This window comes from Chlamydotis macqueenii, chromosome 1, assembly GCF_036417535.1.
Source record: "Chlamydotis macqueenii isolate bChlMac1 chromosome 1, bChlMac1.mat, whole genome shotgun sequence".
Taxonomy (NCBI): domain Eukaryota; kingdom Metazoa; phylum Chordata; class Aves; order Otidiformes; family Otididae; genus Chlamydotis; species Chlamydotis macqueenii.
Window position 1 is genome coordinate 55903881 of NC_141556.1, and position 26285 is coordinate 55930165.

Sequence of the window (26285 nt, forward strand, 5' to 3'; positions counted from 1 at the left end):
TGCCTACCCCCTCAGTCTGCCATAAGACAGTAAGATTGAAAACATTTATCAAAACTTTTGCATCTACCAGATTTTAAGTGGCTGATGATATAGAACTCTAATACGTCACATTGACATGGACTGCAACCACTGCCAGCAACTCTGTAAAGTCAATACCAAATGGAAAGAGATCAAAAAGCAATATCCTGAAAATGCAGAAACTCCTCAAATTGTGTGCCAATAGTACACCTGCATGAGAAGAGACATTTTGTTAGCAAAGCCACAAAGCAATGTTCTTGAGTGTCTGTGTCTAAAATCATAGTGGGACTATACCATGTTAGCTCTCAAATGTAGAACTGGTTGTTTGTTTGGTTTTTTTTAATTTTTAAGCAAATATTATTTGCTTTTTTTTATCTAATTCATTCACTGCTGTAATCAACTGAAGAAGATATACTATTGGTTGTGAAAAAAACTAACGAGAAGACATGTAGGAAGGAGAAAGAACCTTTAAAAGAACAGAAAAGGTGAGTTTAATTGAGTTTTATTTAAGACTGAAGCATTTTTTTCCTTTAGAAATCTGAGATACACGCTTGTTTACTGCAATGACATTCCAAGCCATTACATCTCCTCCACATGAACTGTAGATAGAAAAAGGCTGGATCAAAGGACCATATGACGACAGCCCGTAGAGATATCAAAGTCAATTTGGCAGATGATGGTATTTTCCAAGGGAAAGAAAATACAACTTTGTATCAACCTTCTCTTTTCTGCTTCAAAAGAGCTTCAGGGTATTCAGAGATTAAAAAAGAGAGATTCCTCTTTCAATTTAGTATCTATATTTTAGCAATCTTAATCTTCACTATGGGTAAGTAGGTTTCAAATGAGTAATCCATCTTGCCTCTGTAGAAAACAGTACACTCAACTGGCAAAATCTTGCACTTGATCTTGAATTTGTTCAAAAAACGTCCAAGTAGCTAAGCTATCAACAGCACTCCTTTAAACCAGTTCAAGTAGCACTGTCTGTTTAATTCTATGTTCTTTTTCTTTCGCAAGGTCCTCAACAATTTCACCTTGTTTATATCTGCTGTTTCATAAAGCCAGTAGACCCTGATAACATGGTGTACTGGTTTTGGCTGGGATGGAGTTACACTTCTACAGTAGCTTGTATGGGGCTATGTTTTGGATTTGTGCTGAAAATAGAGCTGATAACACACAGATGTTTTAGTTATTGCTGAGCAGTGCTTACACAGAGTCAAAGCCTTTTCTGCTCCTCAGACTGCCCCACCAGCAACTAGGCTGGGGGTGCACAAAAAATTGGGAGGGGACACAGCTGAGACAGCTGACTCCAAATGACCAGAGGGATATTCCATACCATAGGACATCGTGCTTAGCAATCAAACTGCGGCATGGAGGGTTGTGTTGAGGGGTGGAGGCTGGCAGGAGCTGCCATTGCTCAGGATTGGCTGGGCATTGGTCAGTTGGTGATGAGCAGTTGCTTTTATTTTGCATCATTTGTTTTTTTTCTTGGGTTTTATTTTCCATTGCCATAACATTTTTACAAACTTTAATAACATGTCATTAGAAGCAAGGACTGCTTTATTAACTTAAGATTTAAAGTAATTTCATTCTTTACTAACAGATTAATGGATTTTTTTTTTAAATACACGATATACAAATATTTAGGGTTTTAAATTACCCTCCTAAGGAGCTGTAATATTTTCAGGCTAGAAAAACGAACCTAGCAGAGCACAATGAGGATGACATCAGTTTCTGTTGTGAAAAGTTTTCTTTGTGCTTAGATCAGTTCTTAAGCTGCTACCTTTTGGGAGAAGCACAAGGTAAGTGTCTTGTTTGGCAGAATACCTTTCTACTTCTAAAAGATTTTACAAAATACTTTATAAAAAGAATCTAGGAACTTAGTATAGTTGTAGGTCAGCATTAGAAAGACTAGCTGCTCCTATAACTCATGTTCCAGAAAAATGATGGAAACACAGCCTATACATCAGTGAACAGAAATGTTGGAAGCTCCACAAGTATCCCACGAGCAGACATTAAAAATGAATAAAACAATTGCATTCCAAAAATATGGTGGGTGATTAAAAAAAAAAAAAAAAGATACTTTCCTGGACCCAACGGAGAGTCAGCAGCCACATGAGTAACCGAAACCTACTCTGACTTGTCAGGCATTCACAAGAAAGTACACTGAGGTTGAAAGTTCACCTCTTTGTAACAAGCCAAAATTTTCAAGAGTAACAGGGATTCATATTGCAGAGAAACCATCAAGTCTGAAAGGACCACGTACCAGGCCAGTACTAGACTGGAAAACAGGGTTTTTTTAATTACAGTGACAAAGCATTTTGTCCATTTTATTACTGTATAGGCCTTCTGCCTGAACATTTTAAATTATTTAGTGCTATCTAAATAGAAACCCAGTTCTGTATCAGTAAGTAGTATTCTAAACCCCAGAGATACAGATGTCAAAGTTTTGGATGCTGTGTTAAACTTAACTACCCAAGTAAGATTTTCTTTTTACTGTATTAATTCTAAATACCACACAATGAAAGCACCAGCCTAACTTTTGCATTACAGCCAACATCAAGCAACATCCACTATCAAAACCAGAGGATAATTTACACATAAATGCAGTTGGCGGAACACTTTTGCTTTTAAGAAAGATATCCCCTGACTGGTAACACTCCCTCCTAACACCACCTCCTTCTGAATTTTAAGCTTCTGTTTATAAATATAAAACATGTAACTTAACAGATCAAATACAAATACAATGGACTGACAGCAGAAAAATGGATTTACAGCAGCCCTGAGGAGAAGGAATTCAGTGTGCTGGTGGATGAGAAGCTCAACATGAGCTGGCAATGTGCACTTGCAGCCTAGAAACTGCTGCACCAAAAGAAGAGTGGCCAGCAGGTCGAAGGAGATGATTCTCCTCCTCTACTCTGCTCTCCTGAGACCCCACCTGGAGTACTGTGTCCAGCTCTGGAGCCCCCAACATAAGAAGGACGTGGACCTGTTGGAGAGAGTCCAGAGGAGGGCCACAGAGATGATCAGAGAGCTGGAGCACATCTCCTATGAGGACAGGCTGAGAGAGTTGGGGCTGTTCATCCTGGAGAAGAAGAGGCTCCAGGGAGACCTCATAGCACCCTTCCAATACCTAAAGGGGGCCTACAGGAAAGATGGGGAGAAACTCTTCAGTAGGACCTGTTGTAATAGGATGAGGAGTAATGGTTCTAAAATAGAGGGAGGTAGATTCAGATTAGACATTAGGAAAAATTTTTTTACAATGAGGGTGGTAGAACACTGGAATAGGTTGGTGATAGATGAGGTTATAGATGCCCCGTTCCTGGAAACATTCAAGGCCAGGTTGGATGAGGCTCTGAGCAACCTGATCTGGAGATGTCCCTGCTTCTTGCAGGGGGGTTGGACTAGATGACCTTTAAAGGTCCCTTACAATCCAAACTGTTCTATGATTCTACTACTCAGGCAGGTTTATGTTTCTTTATTCTCAACATATATGAAATAAAAGCAAGAGCTTAGACACTTGAGTAAGTGTCATATACTTTTTAATCTTTTCTTCATCTCTGCGTGAATGCTTCAGGTTTATAAAAATAAAACAAAAACAACATAACCAGTGCCAACAGAGTTCTGAAGAGTGATTTAAAAAGAAGGAAAATGCTAGTTCACAATTAGACACCAAGAGGCAAAAAAAATAATAGTTAACCAGAATGAGCACAGGCAGGCAATAACATAAGTGAAAAATGCATGTTGACAGATAAGAACAGGGAAGCAATTTGAAATAAAACAAGGGTTAACAGGTAACCTCAGGACATCTTTTTAAGTGGCATGGCACAGAGAGACTGAACAACAGGACAAGCCTCAATGTTTTTGTCACTGGTTTTGAAAAAGCCACCAGACTGTGGAAAAGTAGTCTAATTTCTAGACTACCTATTCAGTTCAATAATTATTTTTATAAATACTAAAAAAAACCTTTGAATAAAAATACATTTATCTAACACCACAGAACACAAACTTTTCCTTTTTCCTGTACTTCCTAGGAGTTGAGCATTATTACAAACCCTGTGCAGCCACATTTTTCATCAAAAATTTAGCGTATCTAGATTTTTATCATACAAAATACTAAAAGGGAAAAACTAGCTATTTTTCCTCCTTTCCCTTCAACAATATTGAATCAAAACCACAATTCATAAATAACTTTCTATAAATTACTCAGGTCAAAACCCCTCCCTCCCTGCAAATTCAAAGGTTTTTACTTTGAAAGATGAGGGAACAACAAAGACGGAAATTTGACATCTGACATGGAAATTTTAGTTGCATTTTTTTGAGAAAGAAGTTTGCTTACATAAGCTCAAAACTCCCGCCAAGATTGAAAGAAGTCTAGAAATACTTCAAATCAGGTATAAAATTTTAGCTTCCTCCTGCAATATTTTACAGCAAAGGAACAACTGAGAAACAAAGTTTAAGTGTTGTCTGTGCAGTAATCCTTAACAGATGGATGAAAACAGCCAAAAGAAATCAGTCACAAACAAGAAGTACAGAGCTTGTTGATACTTTCAGAGTACCAAGGCTGTTCATGGAAAAAGCCTAGTAATCATTAGTGGCAAATTAACTACCACAAAATATACTTAAAAAATAAAATTATAATCCAAAGAGCAGTAGAGGGTGTGGGGTTCCAAGCAGAAATGTTGTTTTCCTTCTTTTTTTTTTTTTTTTTTATTCTGTGAAGGGAAAAAGAGATCCTGAAAAGCCAGAAACCAGGCACCCCATCTCCCAACTATTTTATAAAGTGAAAGCATACTTTGCTGTATGATACTCACATGGACAAAACAGACCCAATATTCCTGTCAAACAAGACTTCTACATCTGCCAAAAATAACTACATTTTTAAAAACTCTAAGCTCATTTGAAAATAGGCTTACTTCTGTACAGGTTGCTTCCCCCTCTTCAGGGCACTGATATCAGACAATTATTGGAATCAAAAGTGTGGTATTGACAGGTGCCAGATGTCTTTACCTTGTTGATGCCACATTAACAGAAAGCATCTTCTGACAGTCTGACAACAAGGAAGAAACTGTGAGATCAAACAACAGAAACAGTTAAAATGAAAAGCCCTGGCAACAACACTGCCAAGACAGTAAGTTTCTCCAAAAAGTAGCCTATGAGGCAGGGGGTAGGGAGAAGGGAAAAGAGCAGGTACAAAAAACACTCTTAGCTGGAAAGCAGTCCAATGAATGACAAAAGGATACGTTGTCAAAAAAAAATATATATAAAGGGAAGAATTGTAGAAACTTCCCAAGTAGGCAAAATGGAGAAGACTGAGAGCACAACTCAACTACAATATAAAGAAATAAATAAATTACAAAATGAGATTAAAATGTATGCATTAATAACAGCGGGGCAGAAAAACATTAAAGTCAGGACTGAGTCCATCCATAACTTTCCTCAAGCTTAATTACCAAGAAGTTGCCACTGGATTTCTGTCATTAATTTCAAGAGTGGCAAAGGCAAGCACGAAGGCCAACTCTTGTAGCAGTGCCACCAGGTTGATTCCTATCATGATTAGGTCAATTCCAAACATGACTATCACTCTTCATGACTGCAGGGATTACATCTTCTAATCATACCTCACGGAATGTTAATTAGTTTGAAGCCATATTTACGTAGTCTTTGAAGCAATCTGCTCAGCTCTACATGAGGTACAGCTTTTTTTTTCTTTTTAAAAACAGAAGGAAATCTTTTCTCTTCAGGGCTTGGTCTTGGCATCTCAGAATACAATACAGTCTAGGATGTCAGAAAATCTGAAACAGTTATGGAACCAAACCAGTCACAAGGAATAAAACATGATATATAACTTGTTTTCCACTTTATTATAGAGTCTTCTTGTACAACTGTTCAGGTTATTTTCAGACTGGCACCATAAGAAAGTTAATTCTTGCACTACCCAAATATTCACATCCTGATGTTCATGGTATCTCCATGAAAGAGGATTCTGATGTCATCCTTGACACCTCAGAATACTTCATTCAAGAATACTTCCATCTACAATAAATTTAGTTCCTCAGGTTATGCCTTTGTGATTCCAGAAGAGAAGTACCAAGGCTTCTTATTGGTTAGGACTGCTGACAGCATTAACATACTGCCTCTTCCCACACTACTGTGCAAGAACTTAAAAAGCAAAGTGAGTGACATCTTTTCTATCAATTAAATGTTCTTTTAACTTAAGACTCTAAAAATAAATACTGATAACTGATCATGGGATCTGCAGTCTCAGGTAACTGAGACTACTATTTTAATTGCTGCTTTCCCTGGAATATGTATTATTAGGAACCCCTCTTGCTTTGTCATTTTGTGGAGTCAGAAGAGTCAGTTATGGACACTCTGAGATACAGAACTTCACGTAGTGAGCTTTACTCTTTACAGAGAAACTACGAGCATGTCTTTCCATCGTGATTAAGACCAAACATCTTGATATCAGTATAACAAAGAAGTTAAACAAACATCTCTAGAAGTTTGTGTATTTACTTCCTCAAGTTCAACGCATACTTTTGGAAAATAAGACAGATAATTTTCAACTTGAGATCAGCTAAAACAGTGTCAGAAATGATTGTTAGGTGACATTTTGGCAAAACATAATACAGCATGGAAGCGATTCAGCTATAGAGTCTAAAGACAATTTTCTACGTCTTCTTGTTCAAGTGCTTTTCAACTTAAATTCAGGTGAAGTGGTAACGGGAACATTCTGCAAGAGGCTCAAATGCAGGTTTCCCACTTCTTGTCAAGACCAAAACCGAGTAAGAGAGAAATTCTGAACAGTGGAGAAGTAACTACCAGACCCCTGAGCACCCTGCATTCTGAAAAGAAAAAAAAAGTATCAAGCACAATCACAGAAAAGCCATTTACTACTCAACAGAAATGCTTTAACTGTAGCTGATACCAAGGCATTCCAGCATGTAGGCCTGGGGCTTTTGTTTTTTCAACATAAAGTGGTTTTTAAGTTATATCTTATGTTTGTATCTTAAGATAAAAACAAAAAAGTATAAAAATAATTTCTACAATCTTGTCCTCCACCTTTTGCAATAGGTTTAATACTGTTGTTGAAGCCCTACAAGAAATAACTTCAAGACAAAAACCTTGCGTGCTTTTCTTTCATAATTAGTCTGAGGCAGACAGAGATGCTACAAATCACCATAAACAGTAATTTCAATCTTTCTGTCACATGCAAAAATAACTTTTTGGCTAGAAATGAATTATTCATAGCAAAGGCTAAGAATGGGGCCTAAATCTGATCTCATATATGATAGAATCAAACTTATAATCACTGAAGTAGCTGGACTGTGCTTAATTAGCATTAACTAATCTCATAAGACCTATGAGCTGCAGACTCACCTTCTACAGAGTTTAAGAGAAGAGCTTCAAAGGAGTTGTTAACATAGTCTTGCAAGTCCTTCTTAAATATTCACAGGAAACAAAATGCTAGAAAATGACTGCTTCTGTAGGTATCATTTACAGGCTCTAAAAATTATTTCTAGTGAAGGCAAAGAAATAGGTAAAATATGGGATTTTTGAAAACAGAGTGTAAACTGAGTGGGGTCCAAAATGACTGTCATGCCATTTAAAGTACTTAAATATAGGTATTAAAAAAAACACCTAAAAAAACACAGAAGAAAAGATTCACTGATCTGAACAATAAGCATAACAACAATTATATATTTATCTGTTACTTACAGATTAGTGTTTTGGAATATGTGAAAGGGGAGAAATGAAAGGTTTGAATAAATAGGTAGTTACATTAGTGTCTTTGAAGCACAAAACTAACTTCTTCAAAAAACCTCATGTCATCTGCCTAGAGGAGAGGAGGGGTGAGGGGGAAAAAAAAAAAAGAAAAAAAAATAAAGTGCTGACAAAAGGAAAAAACCTGAACTATATTACTGAAGTCTTAAAAAATAATTCTTAGAAAAACATACCTTTATGAAAATGGCTCACTACATCATGTAAATATTTCTAAATTTCAGACATCAGTTTAATGATTCAGGACAATACAGTGGAATATACTTTTTTTCAACTTTTCTAGGACAAATCCTTCACAAGAGTCAGAGCAATCCCAAGTATAAATACAGGCTGGGCGGAGAATGGATTGAGAGCAGCCCTGAGGAGAAGAACTTGAGGATACTGATGGATGAGAAGCTCAACATGAGCCGGCAATGCGCCCTTGCAGCTCAGAAAGACAACCACATCCTGGGCTGCATCAAAAGAAGAGTGGCCAGCAGGTCGAAGGAGGTGATTCTCTTCCTCTACTCTGCTCTCCTAAGAACCCACCTGGAGTACTGCATCCAGCTCTGAAACCCCTAACATAAGAGGGACATGGACCTGTTGGAGCAAGCCCAGAGGAGGGCTACGAAGACGATCAGATTGCTGGAGCACCTCTCCTATGAAAACAGGCTGAGAGAGTTGGGGCTGTTCAGTCTGGAGGCCCTGGGGAGACCTTACCACAGCCTTCCAATTTCTAAAGGAGGCCTACAGGAAAGATGGGGAGAAACTCTCCAGTAGCAGGGCCTGTTGTAATAGGATGAGGGGTAATGGTTTTAAAATAGAGGAAGGTAGATGTAAGGAAAAAATTTTTGCAATGAGGACGGTGGAACACTGGCACAGGTTGCCCAGAGAGGTGGTAGATGCCCCGTTCCTGGAAACATTCAAGGCCAGGGTGGACAGGGCTCTGAGCAAGCTGATCTGGCTGGAGATGTCCCTGCTCCTTGCAGGGGGATTGGACTAGATGGCCCTTAAAGGCCCCTTCCAACCCAAACTATTCTATAATAAAACTCTCCTGAAACCAGGAAAGAGAGGATAATCATTTACAGAATAAGGAAACACTGAAAAATACACTTCAGTGAGCAGTCTTGTACATAACAGGATGGAGAATAAGACTAGATGTAGTCATGAGTCTTTTTTGCCTAATATATACTGATTCTATATAGTTCTTTAATTAATAACACTGAATACCAGATGTATGATTCGAGATCTTCCACATTCTCTAAATGACAATTGTTTCAAAGCAATACTGCATACACACTGAGGTATTCAAACTCAGTCTAAAATATTTGGTTTGAAATTTAAGCTCACTTAATTTTTTTAACACCTAACGCTGGAATAAAGATAAAATCTTTGCCATTACATCCAAAATTAAGAATGCCAAAGAAAAGCTTACTTTTCTTTGGAGGAAAAGAGTAAGTTTCACAAGACAGCTACTTCAATCTACTTGTGACACACAGACACAAAAAAAAAAAAAAAAAAAAAAAAGCTATGTATCCACATATATACACACATACATACAGACACCTGTGTGTATATATACATATACATACACAGATTTTCTCTGGTGAAAAGTAAACACCAGTAACCATGCTAATAAAATCAGTAATTAATTGTACCATGATGTTTCTTCTCACATGTCTATCCCTGACTGAACCGTGTAATCACATCCTTGTCAAGAGATGCCCTCTATACTCTGGATGGCTGCAGGTACAGCCACCAACATGTTTTCATTTGTCAGCTCCTAAACTAGTGAGCCTCCCTTCAAAGCTATTTAAAATTAACACAATTCCTAAAGTATATACAGGAAAATTGTCATGTCCTTTCTCTAATAATTAATCACTTCCTAAATTGATTCCTATGGCTTAAAAAAGTTTTGTTCTATTAGAGTATAAAATGGTACGAGCATCTCTCAAAAAAAGATACAGCCAGAAAACAATAAATTTTAATTTTAGTCCTCTAGATTTTTGCTTTTTCAGTCAGTCTCTTACACAAAACTACAAGCAAGCTAACAATGATTCAGGTTTTCGGGAAATTTAGGAACAATACTTTGTTCCTAAAATCTGCAACACAGATCAGTTGGAAATTTAACACTAACTTGTTGAGATTGTCAAGACTATAAAAATAAATTTATAAACCTACTGAAGAATATTATAATCGCTATATCATCATGCAAACCAAAGTAATTTTTTACTCAATATCTGCATCTTCAGGAAGTAAGCAAAAAGGAGCACGCAACCAACACTATATTCATCAGGAGACTTTATAGCCTCTTGTCTCAACAAGGTATGTTGAGAATCAGAGGTACCTTTAAAAGCAACACACTACCCAGTCTCACAACAAAGCACATGCTGGCAAGTACAAGGAAACAAGAAGCAAAACGCCTTCAACGTAGATCAGTCAGTAATCCACAAATACCAATACTGACACCCGCACCTAAGGGCCCAGATGCATAATTATTTAAGTCAGTTGAGAGGATGGGTGCGTAGGATAGAAAGCCTGACAAACCCTTCCAGTTCTAACAAACAGAATACAATCAAGGTTAGTGTTTCTTTACAAGAGTTTCCTCTTTCCTTCCTGGGACTGCCATAAGACACATGTTCCAATCCTTCGCCGATGGCAAAAAAAAAAAAAAAGCCTGTCTTTCTAAAGGTCTTTAAAAACTCTATCTTTTAAATGTCTCCAGGGTAATAAATATTATTTACTTGCATGCGGGTATTTATTAAAAATACCACCAGCAGTCAATGTTCACTCCACGTATTCCCTATTTCAGCCAAGCAAGCTCTTGTTCCTCCAAAAGATCGTGGCATTTACCTCACTGACCTTGGGACTGCCTTCCTCCAGTATTTCTCCCTCATCAGTTTGCATGGGAACAGGATCTGTGCAAAGCTCTGCAGAAATGCAAAATACTGCCTAAAAGAGAAAAAAGAAAGATTATTTTAAAAACAATTAATTTTCTGCCTTTAACAGTGTTACACAATATTGTAATGCATATAAATAACAATTCTAGGCAATGACCTTTAATGCTTCCATTCTGGACACATTCGCTGAATTTACATGTTTTACACAAATAAGGAAGACAACTGTTATTCAGGATAAGACATAACTCTACAAAAGCACCTAATAGGAATATCCTTTCTTTTAAATCTTAAAATGTCATTGCTGAGTATTTTATGTATTTATTGTGTTTACTTATTAAAGCTACGGTGTTGTAGTTCAGCCCCAATCGGGACCAGACTACGCAGTCTCTCTCTCTCACTTCCCCCCCCCCTCAGTGGGACAGAAGGGAGAACTGGTAAACAAAAAAAAAAACAACCAAACAAACAAACAAAAAAAACCCAGCAAAAACATGTGGGTTGAGATGGAACAAAAAATAAATTTAACAGCAGTAACAGTAAGGAATAGTCACACAGACTAGAGCTGAGCAATTCTTACTAGGAAATAGCTTTTGTGCAAATATAAGCTTCACAGATTCAGCTCACAGACAATCTAAAGGTTATTAGCTTGAAAAATTGGTAGACTTCCAGTGATCCCACAGTACCTCAGAATTCTTACTTTAGGGATTTTTCCCTTGACTTCATTTTAGAAATAAGTATATTCTAGGCTCTAAATGGTTCAGGGAACTGACAAAGTCATTCATCTTTAGGTCGACATTTCCAGTCTAACTCAGGTCAACAGCTCCCAGTGTTTCCAATATTCAACACCACTTGGTAACTGATTTTTACATTTGTTTGACAGTATAAGTGCAGTTCCAACTGAACAACGTTTACACCCCAAACTCCAGTCTTAGAATTGCAAAGTAATTTACAGAAGAATGAAACACAATTAGGGAGACTGTGGCTACAAAGATTAGAATGTCTTCTACTCCAGAGGACAAGCCATCTTTCACAGGTAACGGATCAAATTAATCAATTTAGGAGATCAAACGCACCAGCATAAATTCTGCAGAAATCTCTGACTCTCAAAACACAAGATATAAGCTATTAGTAGATCTATAACATTTCAGGTACATCAAAAGTAAGGGCTCACACTGAGTTAAAAAACTCTCCTCAAGCCAAGAGCTTTTGGCCCGTAACAGCTGTCCCTCTCCAGATGCTGTAACTCTGCACCAGCATTTAAAATCCATTTAAAGTTTCTCCACTTCATTTTTGCACATCAGCTACAGAGTAGCTGACTCTACTATTACCTTCACAGTAGCAATTTCAAGCCTGTAAACTGACAGCTTTGGGAATGCAAGTAGTCACGAGATCAAAAAGAGAAGGATTGGGAATTGTTCATCTAGAGGCATCTCCTTCATTTCAGGGTTAAAGCCTGTTCATAAGGTAAGGCTGTCTGCACTGTCCACATCTTCTGTATGTTTTCCATACGTAGACAAATCTTTCATGGTGTCCTCATTTCGGCAGGGATGGAGTTAATTTTCCTCTGTCTAGCTGGTGTGTTTTGGATTTTGTGTGTGAAGAATGTTGATAAAACACCGTGATGATACAACCAGTTGTTGTTCATGAGACCAAGGACACTGTCCAGCTTTCCAAGTCTCACTAATGTGCAGGTGCAGGAAGCTGGGAGAAAGACAGACAGAATAATTGACCCAAACTGGCCAAAGAGTATTCTGTGCCATAAATGCCATGCTCAGTATATAAGGGGGGTTGGCCAGGGTGGGTATCTGCCTTCCTGGCGGCCATCCCTCTCTCCTGCTTTCTGGCATTGGTCTCTCTACCTTGCTGGCCCCCTTTTCACTCCCTTGCTTCCTGCTTGGTTTCGTTTCCATGATCACTCCTCAGGACATCAGGTGGTGAGAAAACGTACATTGTTCACTTTGTATATTTTAATATCCTTATATTCTGTTGGTTTTGTAGTTTTCCTTTGCTATTTTAGTAAACTGTCTTCATCTCAACCAAGAGTTTTCCTTTCTTCCCAATTCTCTCCCCCATCCTGCTGAGGAGGGAGAGGGGGCAGGGGGAGCAAGAAACTGTGTGGTAACTCGGGCTAAACCATCACACATGGCTATTAAATTGACACAAGGAATTAAGAGTAAGTTCTACAAATATAAAGGGCCTGAAGCTACAAAATGTTACACACAACCTATTAAATCTTATAACCAACAAGCTGTTATGTTCAGTAATATCATATATTCCCATGCAAAGCATGAGAGCTGTAAAGACTTAAGCACAGTAATTTCCTTTTCTGGAGAAAGGGGAATGACAATAAAGCAGAACTCTCACCCAAATTGCCACCAAATAGTCTGCCTGCAGCATATAATAAAAAAAAAAAAAAATCTTAGGTATCAAATGCTAAACAAGACTTGTGTCACGCATCTATGCCAAGCTCTTCCTGCCTATAACAAGCACTTCTCACTGGCAGGCCGTCTCCTGTTCTGCTGCAGGGTGCGGAGGACGGGCGGGCAGTCCCTGTCCATGGTACTTCCCCACACCGAGTTCCTAAAACAAACTCCAGAGCTTCTGGAGCTGGCAGCTTCTGAGCGTGATTTCGCAATATCAGATGGAAGTAACCGGGAAGCTCCACAGATCGTTAGATGTATGGTCTGGTGTCCGACGGCCAAAATAGCCTTGGCCAGAAGGATTGCTGTGACACTGAATTGGCTTAAAATCAGAGAAACGAGCAAGATTGAACTTGAGCTATGGAAGCATTAAAAAAGCTTATCAAATAAAACACGACCAGTCAGGTCAGGCCAAGACAACTGCAAGGACGAGTCACTGTTCATTCAGATTGCTGGAAGAACTCAAAGATGAACCTCTGAAAAACTGCCATGTTTATCTTCTGAGACATTCCTTGCTACCAGAGGAATGGAGAGTGGCAAAATTTGACGGCAGTTTATATATATTAGTCCTGGAATAAGACAAAAGACTACCAATCAGTGCACCTCAAAGGAAAAAAGAAGTAGTCAGTAGAACTAGGAAATAAAAAGCAAAATAGAAAGGCTATAAGAACAAAGACAAGCAAGCTCTTCCACAGAGAACAGATTAAATATACCGAAATTATCATGGTTTTTTGCTCAGAGAACAGAGTAAGAAATAGAAAACCAGAGAAATTATAAAAAAGTATATGTAATGGAGAAGGAAAAGAGAGCTTATTCACTGCTCATCTCTCCTGTAATTCATGTTTTATCAGCTTTGGTGTTCAAAACATTTATCATACTATTTAATACAATGCTCAGTTAGAGTGTACTCACTCACATGGGATTGCAAGAAGGTGGAAGTTTTAAAAGGTTAAGTAATTTACTGGAACAATTCACATGGGGAAAAGAAAATCCACCAAAAAAAAAAATCTTGAAGCTAGTGTAGGAAGACCCTAAGCCACAGACTGCAAGAGGTGTTGCTGCAAGAGGAAGTTTTGCTGAACACGACCCTTCTATTGTTTTTTTTTCCCCACTGCATTTGCTTCTGGCTTTTTTCAGGAGACAAAACATCAGGCAACAAACTACGATTCCAGTTTAATACTATGATTTTTATGTTATTTCTGCATACATGATTCCTTGATTCCCGCGGCCACTGGCACAAGACTGCTGCGTTTCAAGTTTGTTTATTGCCAAAAGCACGCATTTGGGGATCCCTGAATCTGTGGGAAACTACCTCTACGGCAGACTCCTGCAGCAGTCATTTACAACTGAGGATAATGTCTCAGCCAAAGTGACTGCTTAGTGCCAGCATGTGAAGAAACAACATAATTATTTCATGTTGCTGACATCGCCTCTTCAGCTGACTAGCTTCTGAGCAGAGGGCTAGAAGTTGCACATAGGGTAGTTTATTTTGGACACAAAGGACAGACAAGGAATCAAAATTTGTACTAGTGTCCTACAGGATCGGATAAAAGACCAAATGCCAAAAGGCATTTATTTACTTGTTTCCAGTATTTACATGATATGTCAGGTTCCTAGGGGATAAAAATATGTAAAATTTACAGACAGTGCATTTCAATTTTCAGATCTGACATCTATCAACAAAATCTAGAAAAGATCAAAAGTATGATAATCCTCTTCTATTCTTGCATATACTCACTAAAACTACTTCAGATGGAACAGAAGTCTCCAATCTTTTTATTTATCAGATGTCTTTAAAAAAATTAACCAACTTTGGCTTGAGTGAGGACTCCAAGGAAGCTCCGACAAATAGCAAAGTGCAAACATGTATGATGCATGTCTAAAGTTAGTAACAGGTTTTATTTAACTCTTTAAAATATCATGTAGTGATGAGACTCTATTTTCAAAGGTAAAAACACTCACTAATATGAACTAGCTGCAGTTCTTATGAACTTTAACACCTATTATAATATTTTCCTGTCATAAACCAATATGGATTCAGCACAAATCAGTTTGTTATTTAGTCCTATTTATGTTCCATCTCTTTTTGCAGCAAAGATGTACACATTTCATTCAGTGGTATCAGGATGATGGATGCAGTTACCAGCCATAAATTCCATGTAAGCACAACACTACAGAGCACCTTATGGATACTATCTCTTCACTACTGCCCACTCTGGCAAGTCAAACCTGAGCCAAATTTCCATATACATAAAAATCCCTGAAAAGTAATACTAGGAAACTAGGTACTTTTTCAGTCTTCATCTTCCCCAGATAGAAAGGTCCACCATTCAGAAACACAAGGTTCTTTCTAGCAAGAGAGCGCTGGAACCCAAATATCTTCAAATTTGCTGTTCATCAAACAGGCATCACTGGAACTAAGCACCTTATCTAGTACAGAGGCCTTTCATACAGCAACACTTTTTCTTCAGATTGCCAGCAGCAATCAAAAGTAACCAAAGAGAAAAACTGTTCTTCATTTGATATAGAAGAAAAAATTATTTAAAGGTTCTGAGGAGTGCAGCTGCAAGAGAAGCACTTATTAATGTAAAACAAAATGTGGTTCTTGTGAATTCTAAAGTCTAAATTGTGTATGGCCCCCTGGAAAACCCTTGAAGGACAGTAAGGCTGTGCAAACTGTCACCATTAAAGACAGTAAGCAGAAATTGAGGGTTGGTCCCGAACTCTCTCACAAGAGCACAAAGTGAAAGAAGCACACAAGTGCTCCTCAAAGATGGTGATCTTGTATACATGGCATACCTGAAAAAAACCAGTTAGGACAAGGCAAGTAACGTACTGAATTATGTCTTACATGAGTCTTTGCTTACTTGACAGATTCATATTGAGACATAATTGCAAACACTGGTAGACAAAAAAAGTTTTAATTTTTAACAGTGGTCTAGCCATATAATATCTAATTGCTATAGCTTTACATTATGTTGAGTTTGTTAAGAATGTACAAAAGCAACATAAAATTTAATGCATGGAAAAATAACAGAATATTTTTTTTCACTTTAAATGCAAGTTGAGAGGTACCAAGATGAAAGCAAGAGCATCCAGAAGATACACAAGTCTTCAGTGTGACTTCATTGCTTGTAGGAACTAATCACTTACTGATTCCAGTGAGTTTAAGATCTCATCATAAATTAATTAATTTTCAAAGAAAACCATCATATGCATCAACTTTAGCTGACAGAAACAAACTGCATCAGACAGTTACAGAAAAAACTTCACACCCAAACCCACAGGAAATAACACACTAGAAAGTATATGAAAACAGCAATATATCCTATAGTTGGTTAAGAACCAGCATAGGCTAAAGATCTTCTCACCCCCAACTTTCAAGAACACAATATTTAACTTGAGTTGATTTTTACCTTTGACAGTTTCCAAGGGCTGCCAAAGCCCACAAGGATCCGTCCTGGCTACATTCAGTGCAAAAACGAAACCCTAAAAAGAGATTAAAGAAAAAAAAAAATTAGAAGGTCAGCCAACTGTGAGCATTACTAGATAAAAAAAAAAAAAAAAAAAAAAGAAAAATCAATTGTCTCCAAATGTATTATTATGAAAATCGTATGTGGAGGTAAGAGTAAATCCACTCTGTTGTCTGTAAGTTTTCAATTTTCCCTATGAATTTCCAAAACTATAGGGAAAAAAAAGGTTTCCTTGACTGAATGTTAAACTATCACCCATTTCCCTAAAACATCTCAAAAACATTCAGCCATGTCATTTAATACACTATTATTAATCTGTGCACTCAAGTACCCAATACTTTATAGGTGGAGTCAAAGACTGCTATTGAATTAGCAGTTCTATCATGCATTTCTCACATGTACCTCCATCCAATAAGAGTATCAGCCAAAATGCAAGATTAATGTAGTGTCTGTGCGGTTTTTGACAGCATATGATCTGAAGTTGGAGGATAGGAAGTATTGCAGAAGCTGGCCAAAAATCAGATTTTCCCAGAAAGGGGTTGTTGCAGGCTGGGTACTGAAATACCATAGCATTAGTATCTAGTGAAAGCATTCAAAGTTACAGCCAAACCACCACATGCTTATAGACCACTAATGTCTCCAAGGGAAAGGAGAGAACTGCTACTAATTACGCCAATAATCTGTCTTATCTCATTACAGAATCTTATTCATGAAGAGGAGTATGGATGTCTACCCTTAACTGAAAAAAGCCTCTCATCAGTATCTCTGTAACTTTCAATAGAAGTAAGACAAGAAAAGACTGATTGTCCTCCTCCTGTTACTCTGACAAATTTAGGCCTATGTTTCTAGAGCAATAACAATGTTAATTAGCAAAGTCAAAGTGGCACAAGAGAGTAAAATCCAGTGAAAACAGTTTGGGTTAAAGACAGAACGGATGGGTAGCTGGTAGGACTGTAAAGATGTTACAGCAAGGATAATCTCAGTGTCTACCCCAGTCAGAGCAGAATTTAAATATCACGCATAGACCTCCTAATTCAAATCCTCAGAGTAAGTATCCACTTCTGCTGGCAGCCAGGGCTTTGGGACGCATCAGCTCGCTTGCCTGGACTGCATAGGAAAAATTTAAGCCAGGAAAGTAGACACAGTTCGATTTGGTAACCAGAGCAGAGGAAAAGAAAAAACAAACAAACAGAAAACCTACCCACAACTTATGCACCATTCCTCCAACAGAACAAAGGTGGGACCTTCCCCTTCCCTCCAAGAACTGTGACAATTCCTAACCAAGTATTAATCAGCTAACTACAACACTTACTTATTAATTCAGGCATCTGGGCAAACCAAAAGATCAGACTCATTCTCTATTATCTTGCAATAACAGAAACAATCAATTATACCTACATACTCCTGGCTTACATATGTCAAGTCCTACTCTGACAGACTAGAACTGTACGCGTGTACAGTGCAACCCCCCAAATATTCTGTATTTATTTCTAGTTCCAACATCGTCAAGTGCAGCAATTGACTTAGCTGAGTTAGGGAATCTGTGAAGCATCAGAATATCCTGTACGGAATCAGGACTCCTACACTGGCTTTTTCCTCAAGTGTTTTTTAGGGTGCTGCATGTCTTCCTACACTTGTGCACCAAGTTCTTTACTTACACCAAATATCTCCTTTCTGGTTACCTCACACAAGCTGCCCCTGTAGGAATATTTCAGGTGCACAGAACTGAAAGGAACAGGCTGCCATCACGAAAATGTTTTCTTCAAATTCTTCCCCTCAACCTCTCATCCAAATCTGGAGAAGCAGTAAACACTGGTAGCATGTGTGACAAAATTTCCTACTGAAACTATGAGATACAACAGAACAGTAGGAAGCTCTAAAAATATAATTTCTATTCACAAATGGGAAAAAAAAAACATGAGATTAAACTGGTTTCTTTTACAGGAACTGAGAGAACACACATAAGGTGTGTTCAAGGAAAGTGATTACATAATCCTACAATAACTCATAAATATTAAATATTATGTGTAAAAATTAATCCCATTACCTACCAACTGTTGGGTATTTAATCCTATTTTGAAAGAATAGCATATCAGTAGCACTGAACTGGCTAATACTCAAGCCCATTTCAAATAATTCAGAATCCACCACTCTTGTTTTAACCACAGCTAGAATTAAATGCCTCAATTTTGGTTTTGAAAAATATAATCAACTTCCAGGAATGAAAAGAGATCCACAACTATTGGTTTACCACTACACATTCACATTAACATCACTAAAATCTAAATTATTCCGGTTTCCATTATTCAGGCACCAAAAAAAAAAAGGTTTGTTGTGAAGGTAATCAACAGGTGGCACGTTTCTAAATTCACTGTGTCATCTTGTTGGCTACTGCTCATGCTTAATGTACAGCATCACCTCGCGACAAACTCTTCCCGTCATTGGACCAGCTGCCATAAACTGAATATTTTTTCCCTGAGCTTCTAGCATTAACGAAGAGCTCTCTGGGCATGATTGCCATTCAAACAATTTCTGACTAGAAACAGTACATTTGGAGACAAAAGGGGGTCTTTCCTGACACTGTGGTTTAACTGTCACTTTGCTAAGTGGGCAGATGTTTGACACCAGCAAATTTTAAACTTAGTTCTGACTTAGGTTGTAGAATGATTCTGATCAAGCAACCAAGAGCATACTTTCTGCTCAAAAGGCCTCAAGATGTCTAAAAACATCACCTCACACAAACCAGCTGCTGACATAACTACACAAAAACATCACAAATCCAATTAGGATATTGGGAAGTTGGCTTAAAGTCATTCGCGACTTCTGAACAATACAGAAATATTTCATAGTTGGGTTTTTTTCATCTACACCACACTGTCACTGTAACAGTCATGATTTACTATAAAAATTATCCATGAAAAACCAAGTCTCACTGTGGTAGCCCTTCTCCACTTTATTTCAGTTTTCATGACTGAAGAGGGAAATGTAACTTGTAATCAATTAGAAACAATTCAGTAGGAGAATGAGAGATGCTACTGGTGCCTGAGAGAGGATTTACAACTTCTTTCTTCCACATTACTTAGAACCATCTCTTTGGACTAGTTAGGTGGAAGAAAATCCAGAAATGGTGAGCACTTCAAGGAAAAATATGTACGTTTTTATGTATGATATGACTCTAAACAAAGCAGCTCAGAGGAATGGGAAAAGGCAGAAATTCCCAGTCCCTTGTTAAAAAAAAAAAAAAAAGGTCTAGAGAACAGCATTCAGCAATGGGAGTTTAGTACTCCACAAATTCACCACGGTGTTCTACAGCAAAACAGGACACTGGATAAAACGCCCATTATGTTAAAATCAATGTTGGCTGCACAACATCATATTTTGTTCAATAGTAACTTTTCTGCACTGATGTTTTTTTGTACTATATGGAAAATGGTTAAGCCGTTAATGTAGATATGACACAGTCACTTTCAATGACAAGATAAATAACTGTAACTTGGAACTGATATCACGTCCATTGGTCTGTACCGCTCTTCTAAGCGAACATGAGAATAGAAGGTTAATGACATAACTTCTATGTACTAGTCCTATCTGTACAAAACACAAGCCCTAATTCATAGCACTTAAGCCTTTTCACATCAACAGCCCAAATATAAACCAGCAAACCACTTTCATAAAATAAAGCACTACTGAAGATGTTTGGGTTTTTTGCTAAATGCACAATTACACAACATAAGCTGCTCAAGAAAACTCAATCATTAGTGAGTTTGTTTAGTTGGGTTTTTTGTTAAAGAATGTCTCCCTTTTTGACTCAATTTTAAGGAAGACACAAGAAAAAAGTGCAAAATGGTACTTTTCAAATCACATTTATGAGGCTTTTTCTGAAAAAAAAAAAAAAAAACAAACTAATAATATTTCTAACTCATGTCTACATAATCTTTTAAAAAGAAAAAAAAAGTTATCCACTTGATCACCTGGCTACTAGATCATTAGTTTCAAAAGCAGATTAAGGAAAGGCAGCCTTGGACTACACAAAAATGGTCCTAAGTCAGACCTTCTATTTAGAAAATCTTGTTTCTAGCTCTTGAATCTGAAGACAGCCTTGAAAGATGAGTTGAGGACAGAACATTGCATTGCCACCTTCCCAGTGTTCCAAAACATTTACAGAAACAACATGTAAGGTGCTAAATGTTCCTCCTCTCACTAAAGGAAAAATAAATTGAGAAGTGTATTTTTAAAAATGTTTTGCTTACACCTTTTTGCCACTTTCTAGCAGCATAAAAATTCACTTATTTCCTGCCCATACTGGTTTTGCAAAATAATTCATTAAAGGTTGCAGTGAACATAAAAGGTGTTTGTTTCTACTTTGCCTCAGCAGCCTATCGTAAACTACACATCACTTCTTAACTGTAATCAAGGTTACATCCCAAACACAATCAGGCCAAGGCTGTCCGCTAGTTAAATTTTCCAAAGTCCTTTGCGCGCTGTTCCCTGTATCTTTTCAGTGTGGCTGAAGCATACATGTACGCACACGTTTATACATACGTGTGTGTACACGTGTATGTATGTATATATATATATATATATATATAAAATAGACATCCTCAAAACTGTTTCTACTTTTTCTCTTCAAGTCCTTCAACATTCTACCACAGTATTTATGGAAAACTATACAATTCAATGTTGTTGGGAATACTCTATCTTAATCCTCGAATCATACCCTATATCTATCTATTTCTTGTCTTTGACTGTGAGCTCTCTGGAGCACAGAACGCTCCCCTTGCTCTTTCCCCTCTCCAGCCTGCCCTTGACAGTCAGCATAGTAAGAGTTTTGGTGTGGACTGGAGCATTTAGGAACTAAAAGATGATGAACTGAGAATACTGGCTTTTTTTTTTTCCTGCTCCATATCTTTTACCCAGACCACATAATGAAAGAAATTCTTTAGCAAAGTTGGAAACAATCACTAAAAAACCTCATTCTTTTCAATTGTTCCTCTTCTGTTCTCTTAGGTCTTGCAAACTAATGCTTTTCAGGCACAAAAAAGGGGCTATCTCACACTGCTAATACTGCTTCTGCCTGACAATGGTAGCAATGCTCCGAATCCTAATGGCACAGAAGCAGTCATTACCATGAGTATTACAACTATCACGTAATTTAATGGTGCCCTGGTGGCAAAAATTGAGATGCAGGGAAGATGCTCAAAGTACCAGCAATCCGTTGGAATTGCCAGCAATCCATGTATACCAACATTCCCAATGCTTCAGCACTGCTGGAGCAAAACCAGCACAATGGCAGTAAGCCTTTATTTCGGGACATTTGCAAAATGACAGGAAGTCTTCAGCACACAGAGGACTTGAGTTTTCAGGAGGAGACATGAAGAGGAGGGGAGACGTTATACTACACCAGAGACTTGTAACATTTTTGTCCACCTTAAACAAAACGTTATGATGAGAGAGAAATCTACTTCTCAACAGCTCAACTTTAAACCTGAAAGCTATAAATAACTAGACTGCGGATAATCCCAACAGAATCATCCCATCAGATTGTTCATACTACGAAAGACAACTCAGGATCGAAGGTTTCCTTTTGAGCTACAGGTAAAGTCATCAAGTCATCAACAGTTAATTTTAAAAAATTGGCAGTAGTAACCAAATGAACACTGGTAAGGCAGCAAGCAGGCAGGAGCACAGGAAAGGGGGAGGGGCACATTTAAATGGCACCTTCAGCAGTTACAAGAGTTAAAGAAAGCACTACTAAAAATCATTCAAATGCATCACAGGATTGGAAGATACTGCACCTTTCAAACTCTTTAGATCTTACTATCTTCCTGTACTAGAATCAGAAGAGTATCGACATTTCCTGTGTTAAAGCACCTTTTTTCTTGTTTTATTGTCTTTTACAGTAAGAGCTGCGTTGTAAGGAAACGCACACCAGTGCCGCAATACCAGCGCTAACTCCTGCAGCAGTCGTCACGCACAGACACAGAAACCCTGTTGAACACAGAGAAGCCCTAGAACACGGCATTACACCCAGCAAGGCAGATTCGCGCAGACCTTTACAGCCAGACTGAGCCGAGACAGCCAGGAGGAGGACTGGGAAGGGGTAAAGGAGAATGAAGCTTAAATCACAGTTTGATTTTATTTTTTACTTTATTTTTTGTTAGTTTACACCCTGTAATTTTCCAAATGAACATTCCATATTTATCACATTTCTAATCATTAATAATTGTGTTTATTGTTTTATACAAAGACGTTTTGACTTCCTTCTAACATGATTATATATGCAGAGAAGTCTAACATCTTAAGACTATTATTGTCAAAGAAAACAAATACTGAGTTGTTAAGCAAATAATTCTAAACTGTAATTTCAAACACCAACTTTCAACATAACCAGCTGCCAAGATCAGCTTCATCAATATGTACAGCTTGACATCAGTCTGAGTTGTACTTTTCAGCTATTTAGGCACCTCAGAAAGGAACAAGAAGCTAATTTTCAAAAATCTGCTCTACATTCAACAATGTTGTTTCAACCTTATTCAAATAAATAAGGCAATACATTCATTTTTATGGCTAATTTTTTTTTCAATTTAAAAACAAAATGAAAGTTATTAGCGATACAATCCCAGTCTTCAACACTGCCATCTCTGATAAACGTGCTCAGTCAGACCTACTGAATGTGGAACTACTTGCAAGAAGAGGTTTGGACCTGCTCAAGCACGTGCAAGGTCAGGACCCTAAATTTTTAGTCTTTCCAGTTTGGCCCAAAATAGTTCTTCAACACTCACATCTAATTTCTTCTGAAAGTGGCATTTAAAAGATAGATAACGTATCTTTATTATCTCTGACAAAAATATGCAAATCTGTCCTTAGGCTACCTACTAGCAACACAGGACAATTGATTTTCACAGTCAGGCTTTCCCATCATATCTAAAAACCTAACTCCTCTTTGCTCCTATGTTTGAGTGTTTTTCATTTTTATGTTAGTTTTTGCTCATCCTTTATTCAATCTGAAACTGCAGTAATAAAAACCCTGTTATTTTTTGAGTTAAAACTTTGCAAAACTGAAGTTACTTTTAGTTTATTTACATATCCAGATGAAGCAGGGGCAAGTTAAGCTGATACACAGTATCCATACGCAGGGCAGTACCAGTTTATCTGGTCACCTAAACTGGTGAAAGTAACATTATCCAGCGTTGGGTAAGTACCGGGCTAGAGTGGGAGAGAGAACAGACCAATTATGTCACTGTATTCCTGCCCTGAGGCCACCACTATGTTATGCTGTCAGGAGTGTTTTCCATTGCTTACTAGCCAATTTTAAAAGTATTTGATACAATGGGACTTCTACAGTTTTTCCCCTGAGACATGTCTCTACAAGCCACTTTACTTTTCAATCAACAGGAAGTCTTTCTCAATTTGAATCCATTATCTGCAATACATGAATTACCAAGGACAAGAAAAAGAAAGTTGGCCTTTGAATATGAAAGAACCAGAGGAGTCAACTTCCAACCAGAGAAGGTTATTGGCCAGTCTGGCTCCTCCTCCACATACTCTAAAATTTAAAAGGCCAAGCAAAGACAGCTATAGACAGCTAATTTACTGCAACTATGCAGTTAAAAAGTAAGTGAAAAAGCCTAGATGTGGAACAAAATAATTTTTTCCCCTTTCAAGTACCATTCAGCAAAGTGAGTGCCACCAGAAACGTAGGTAGCGTTCCTCTTAACGTTTTATTAAATATAATAGAAACATTGAAAAACAACAAAAATTTGCACATTCTTTATGCTGTCACATCAGCCACAGAAAGTGGATGAGCAGATCCTGAAGCACCCAATCAAAAAGCACAGCTATATTAAAAAAAAAAAAAAAAAAAAAAAGAATCTTCAATTTAAACTTTAGTATCCCTTTTTGTTTCAAAGGGCTACGAAATGCATGAGCTGTGCCTGTATAAAATCACCACAAAAAAGACACTCAATATGGGGGGCAGAGGAATACTAGTATAAAGACAGTAGTCATCTTTAAGAACTTCCCAGTGCAAGAAAGTAAAAAATATTAAATATTGACTTTTTTTGCAATGTCAATGAAGAACGGTCTGTACCGTGAACAGTCCCAAACAAGCACCATTGCTTGATTCTTTTATTCTTGTTCTCCCGATCAAGAAAAGACTCATCTACATTCTTAATTGCAGGAATAGACACCGGGTTCAATGCAACTACAATCTGACAAGGCAGAATCTTAGCCACTCAACAAACAGAAAAAGTTAGAAGGCTAATTTGAAAACATTATTCTCAGAACTCAAATACATATGGAAGGATATTAATTTAAATTCCAACGGCTGTAATAGTAAAACTTCCTGTGGGGACACACATTTGTGCCAAAGCGTTCCTTTTTTAACTTCTTAGTTAAAAGCAGTTTAAGTTGAACTTTAAAAAAAAAAAAAAAAGAAAACCACAAATCAAAACAAAAAACCCAAACACTAATATCAGAATAAGCATGTTCCTGACACAGAGTTAAAACTGTTACATTTACAGCAATGTAAGAATATTGTTATAATCACACAAACATATGCAGGAAAAATCTCAATGCATAAAAAACCCACAGACGGTCACAATGAAAGATACTAAAACTCAAAAGTAGCTGACAACGTTGTAAAGCAACTCTTCCATGCAACATGCATTATGGTCTTCTGCCCTGAAGTGATTTTCAGCTGCTTCACGTCAAAGATGGATCATAATTCACTTTGGAGTGAAGTATATTTTGGTTTCTGCAAGAAGCTGAGGTAACAGGACACATTCCCTTCCTCTATCTCAGAGACAATTTTTTTTAATCAAGAATTTACAATAATACTTTAACCTAAGTTTGCACTAACGACATCGTTTCTCAAGCTAATTGAGCCCACTAATATTATTCACTTATAGTTCCTTAAGTCACAGTGTGCAAGCAACAGAAACCTTGGACATTCGAAATAGTGTTTCATCGTTCTAGTAAAGACAGTGAATGTACAGGTGATTTAACCCCCTACAAAATCCAACTTCCAGAAAAACTTTTACATTACAAAGTTATGGTACTGTTGTATAAAAAGTAGATTCTGCTGTTGGCTGCAGTGAGAAAATAACATGTACTCTATGGCATTTCAATCACCTCCAGAGAGAGTCATCAGATTATTTCTAAAGATCTAAAAAAAAATATACCAGGAGAGAAGCAAAAGGTTTTAGCTCACAAGACATCCCAGTTTATAACCAGACCATGCTGACACAGGGTTGCTGGGTAATTTATATCTCCTGGCTGTCAGAAGCAGCAAGACAAGAAGGCCTACTCCAATGAACACTGGTAGATCAGCCTGGGGCCAAAGCGTGTTTCGTCCACAGTTGACTGGCGAGTTGCTGGAAAGATACTTATGTCTCCCAGAGGTGAACCTCTTTCCTACTACGTGTGTGATACGGCCAGGAAAGTCAGTACCGATTGCCTTAGAGCAGCCCAGATGTATCTCAATTCTGATCGCGTGCAGACTTAACAGATCAGTCTTAAAAAAAGAATGCCGGCATACAGCTTTTCAAACATTTAGCTTCTTGATCTAAAATCATACTTTCAATTTAACTTCTGAAACTTTCTCACAAAGTCTATTTTTGCCACATGAAGAACACAGCAGAGAACTGCAAGGCACAACCAATGTTTGCTGTAAGGAGGGGGAAAAAAAAAAAAAAAAAAAAAAAGACTCAAGTAGG

The 26285-nt window shown here is 37.6% G+C and overlaps 1 protein-coding gene across 10 annotated transcripts in view; it reads right to left on the reverse strand.

The window, feature by feature from the left end:
- The window catches only part of TNRC6B (trinucleotide repeat containing adaptor 6B), a 149456-nt gene that overhangs the window by 117472 nt on the left and 5699 nt on the right, over positions 1-26285 (reverse strand). For 7 of the 10 annotated variants that reach the window (XM_086752514.1, XM_086752587.1, XM_086752580.1 and 4 more), the window contains exons 2-3: positions 16513-16585; positions 10633-10731 (exon numbers count right to left, since the gene is read on the reverse strand). In XM_086752514.1, the coding sequence (XP_086608640.1) occupies positions 10633-10676 (44 nt within the window). In that variant the 5' untranslated portion in view covers positions 10677-10731; positions 16513-16585. Of the gene's footprint in view, positions 1-10632; positions 10732-13494; positions 13515-16512; positions 16586-26285 lie in introns of those variants that run through there. The other 3 variants (XM_086752522.1, XM_086752498.1, XM_086752493.1) reach the window with 2 other exon arrangements.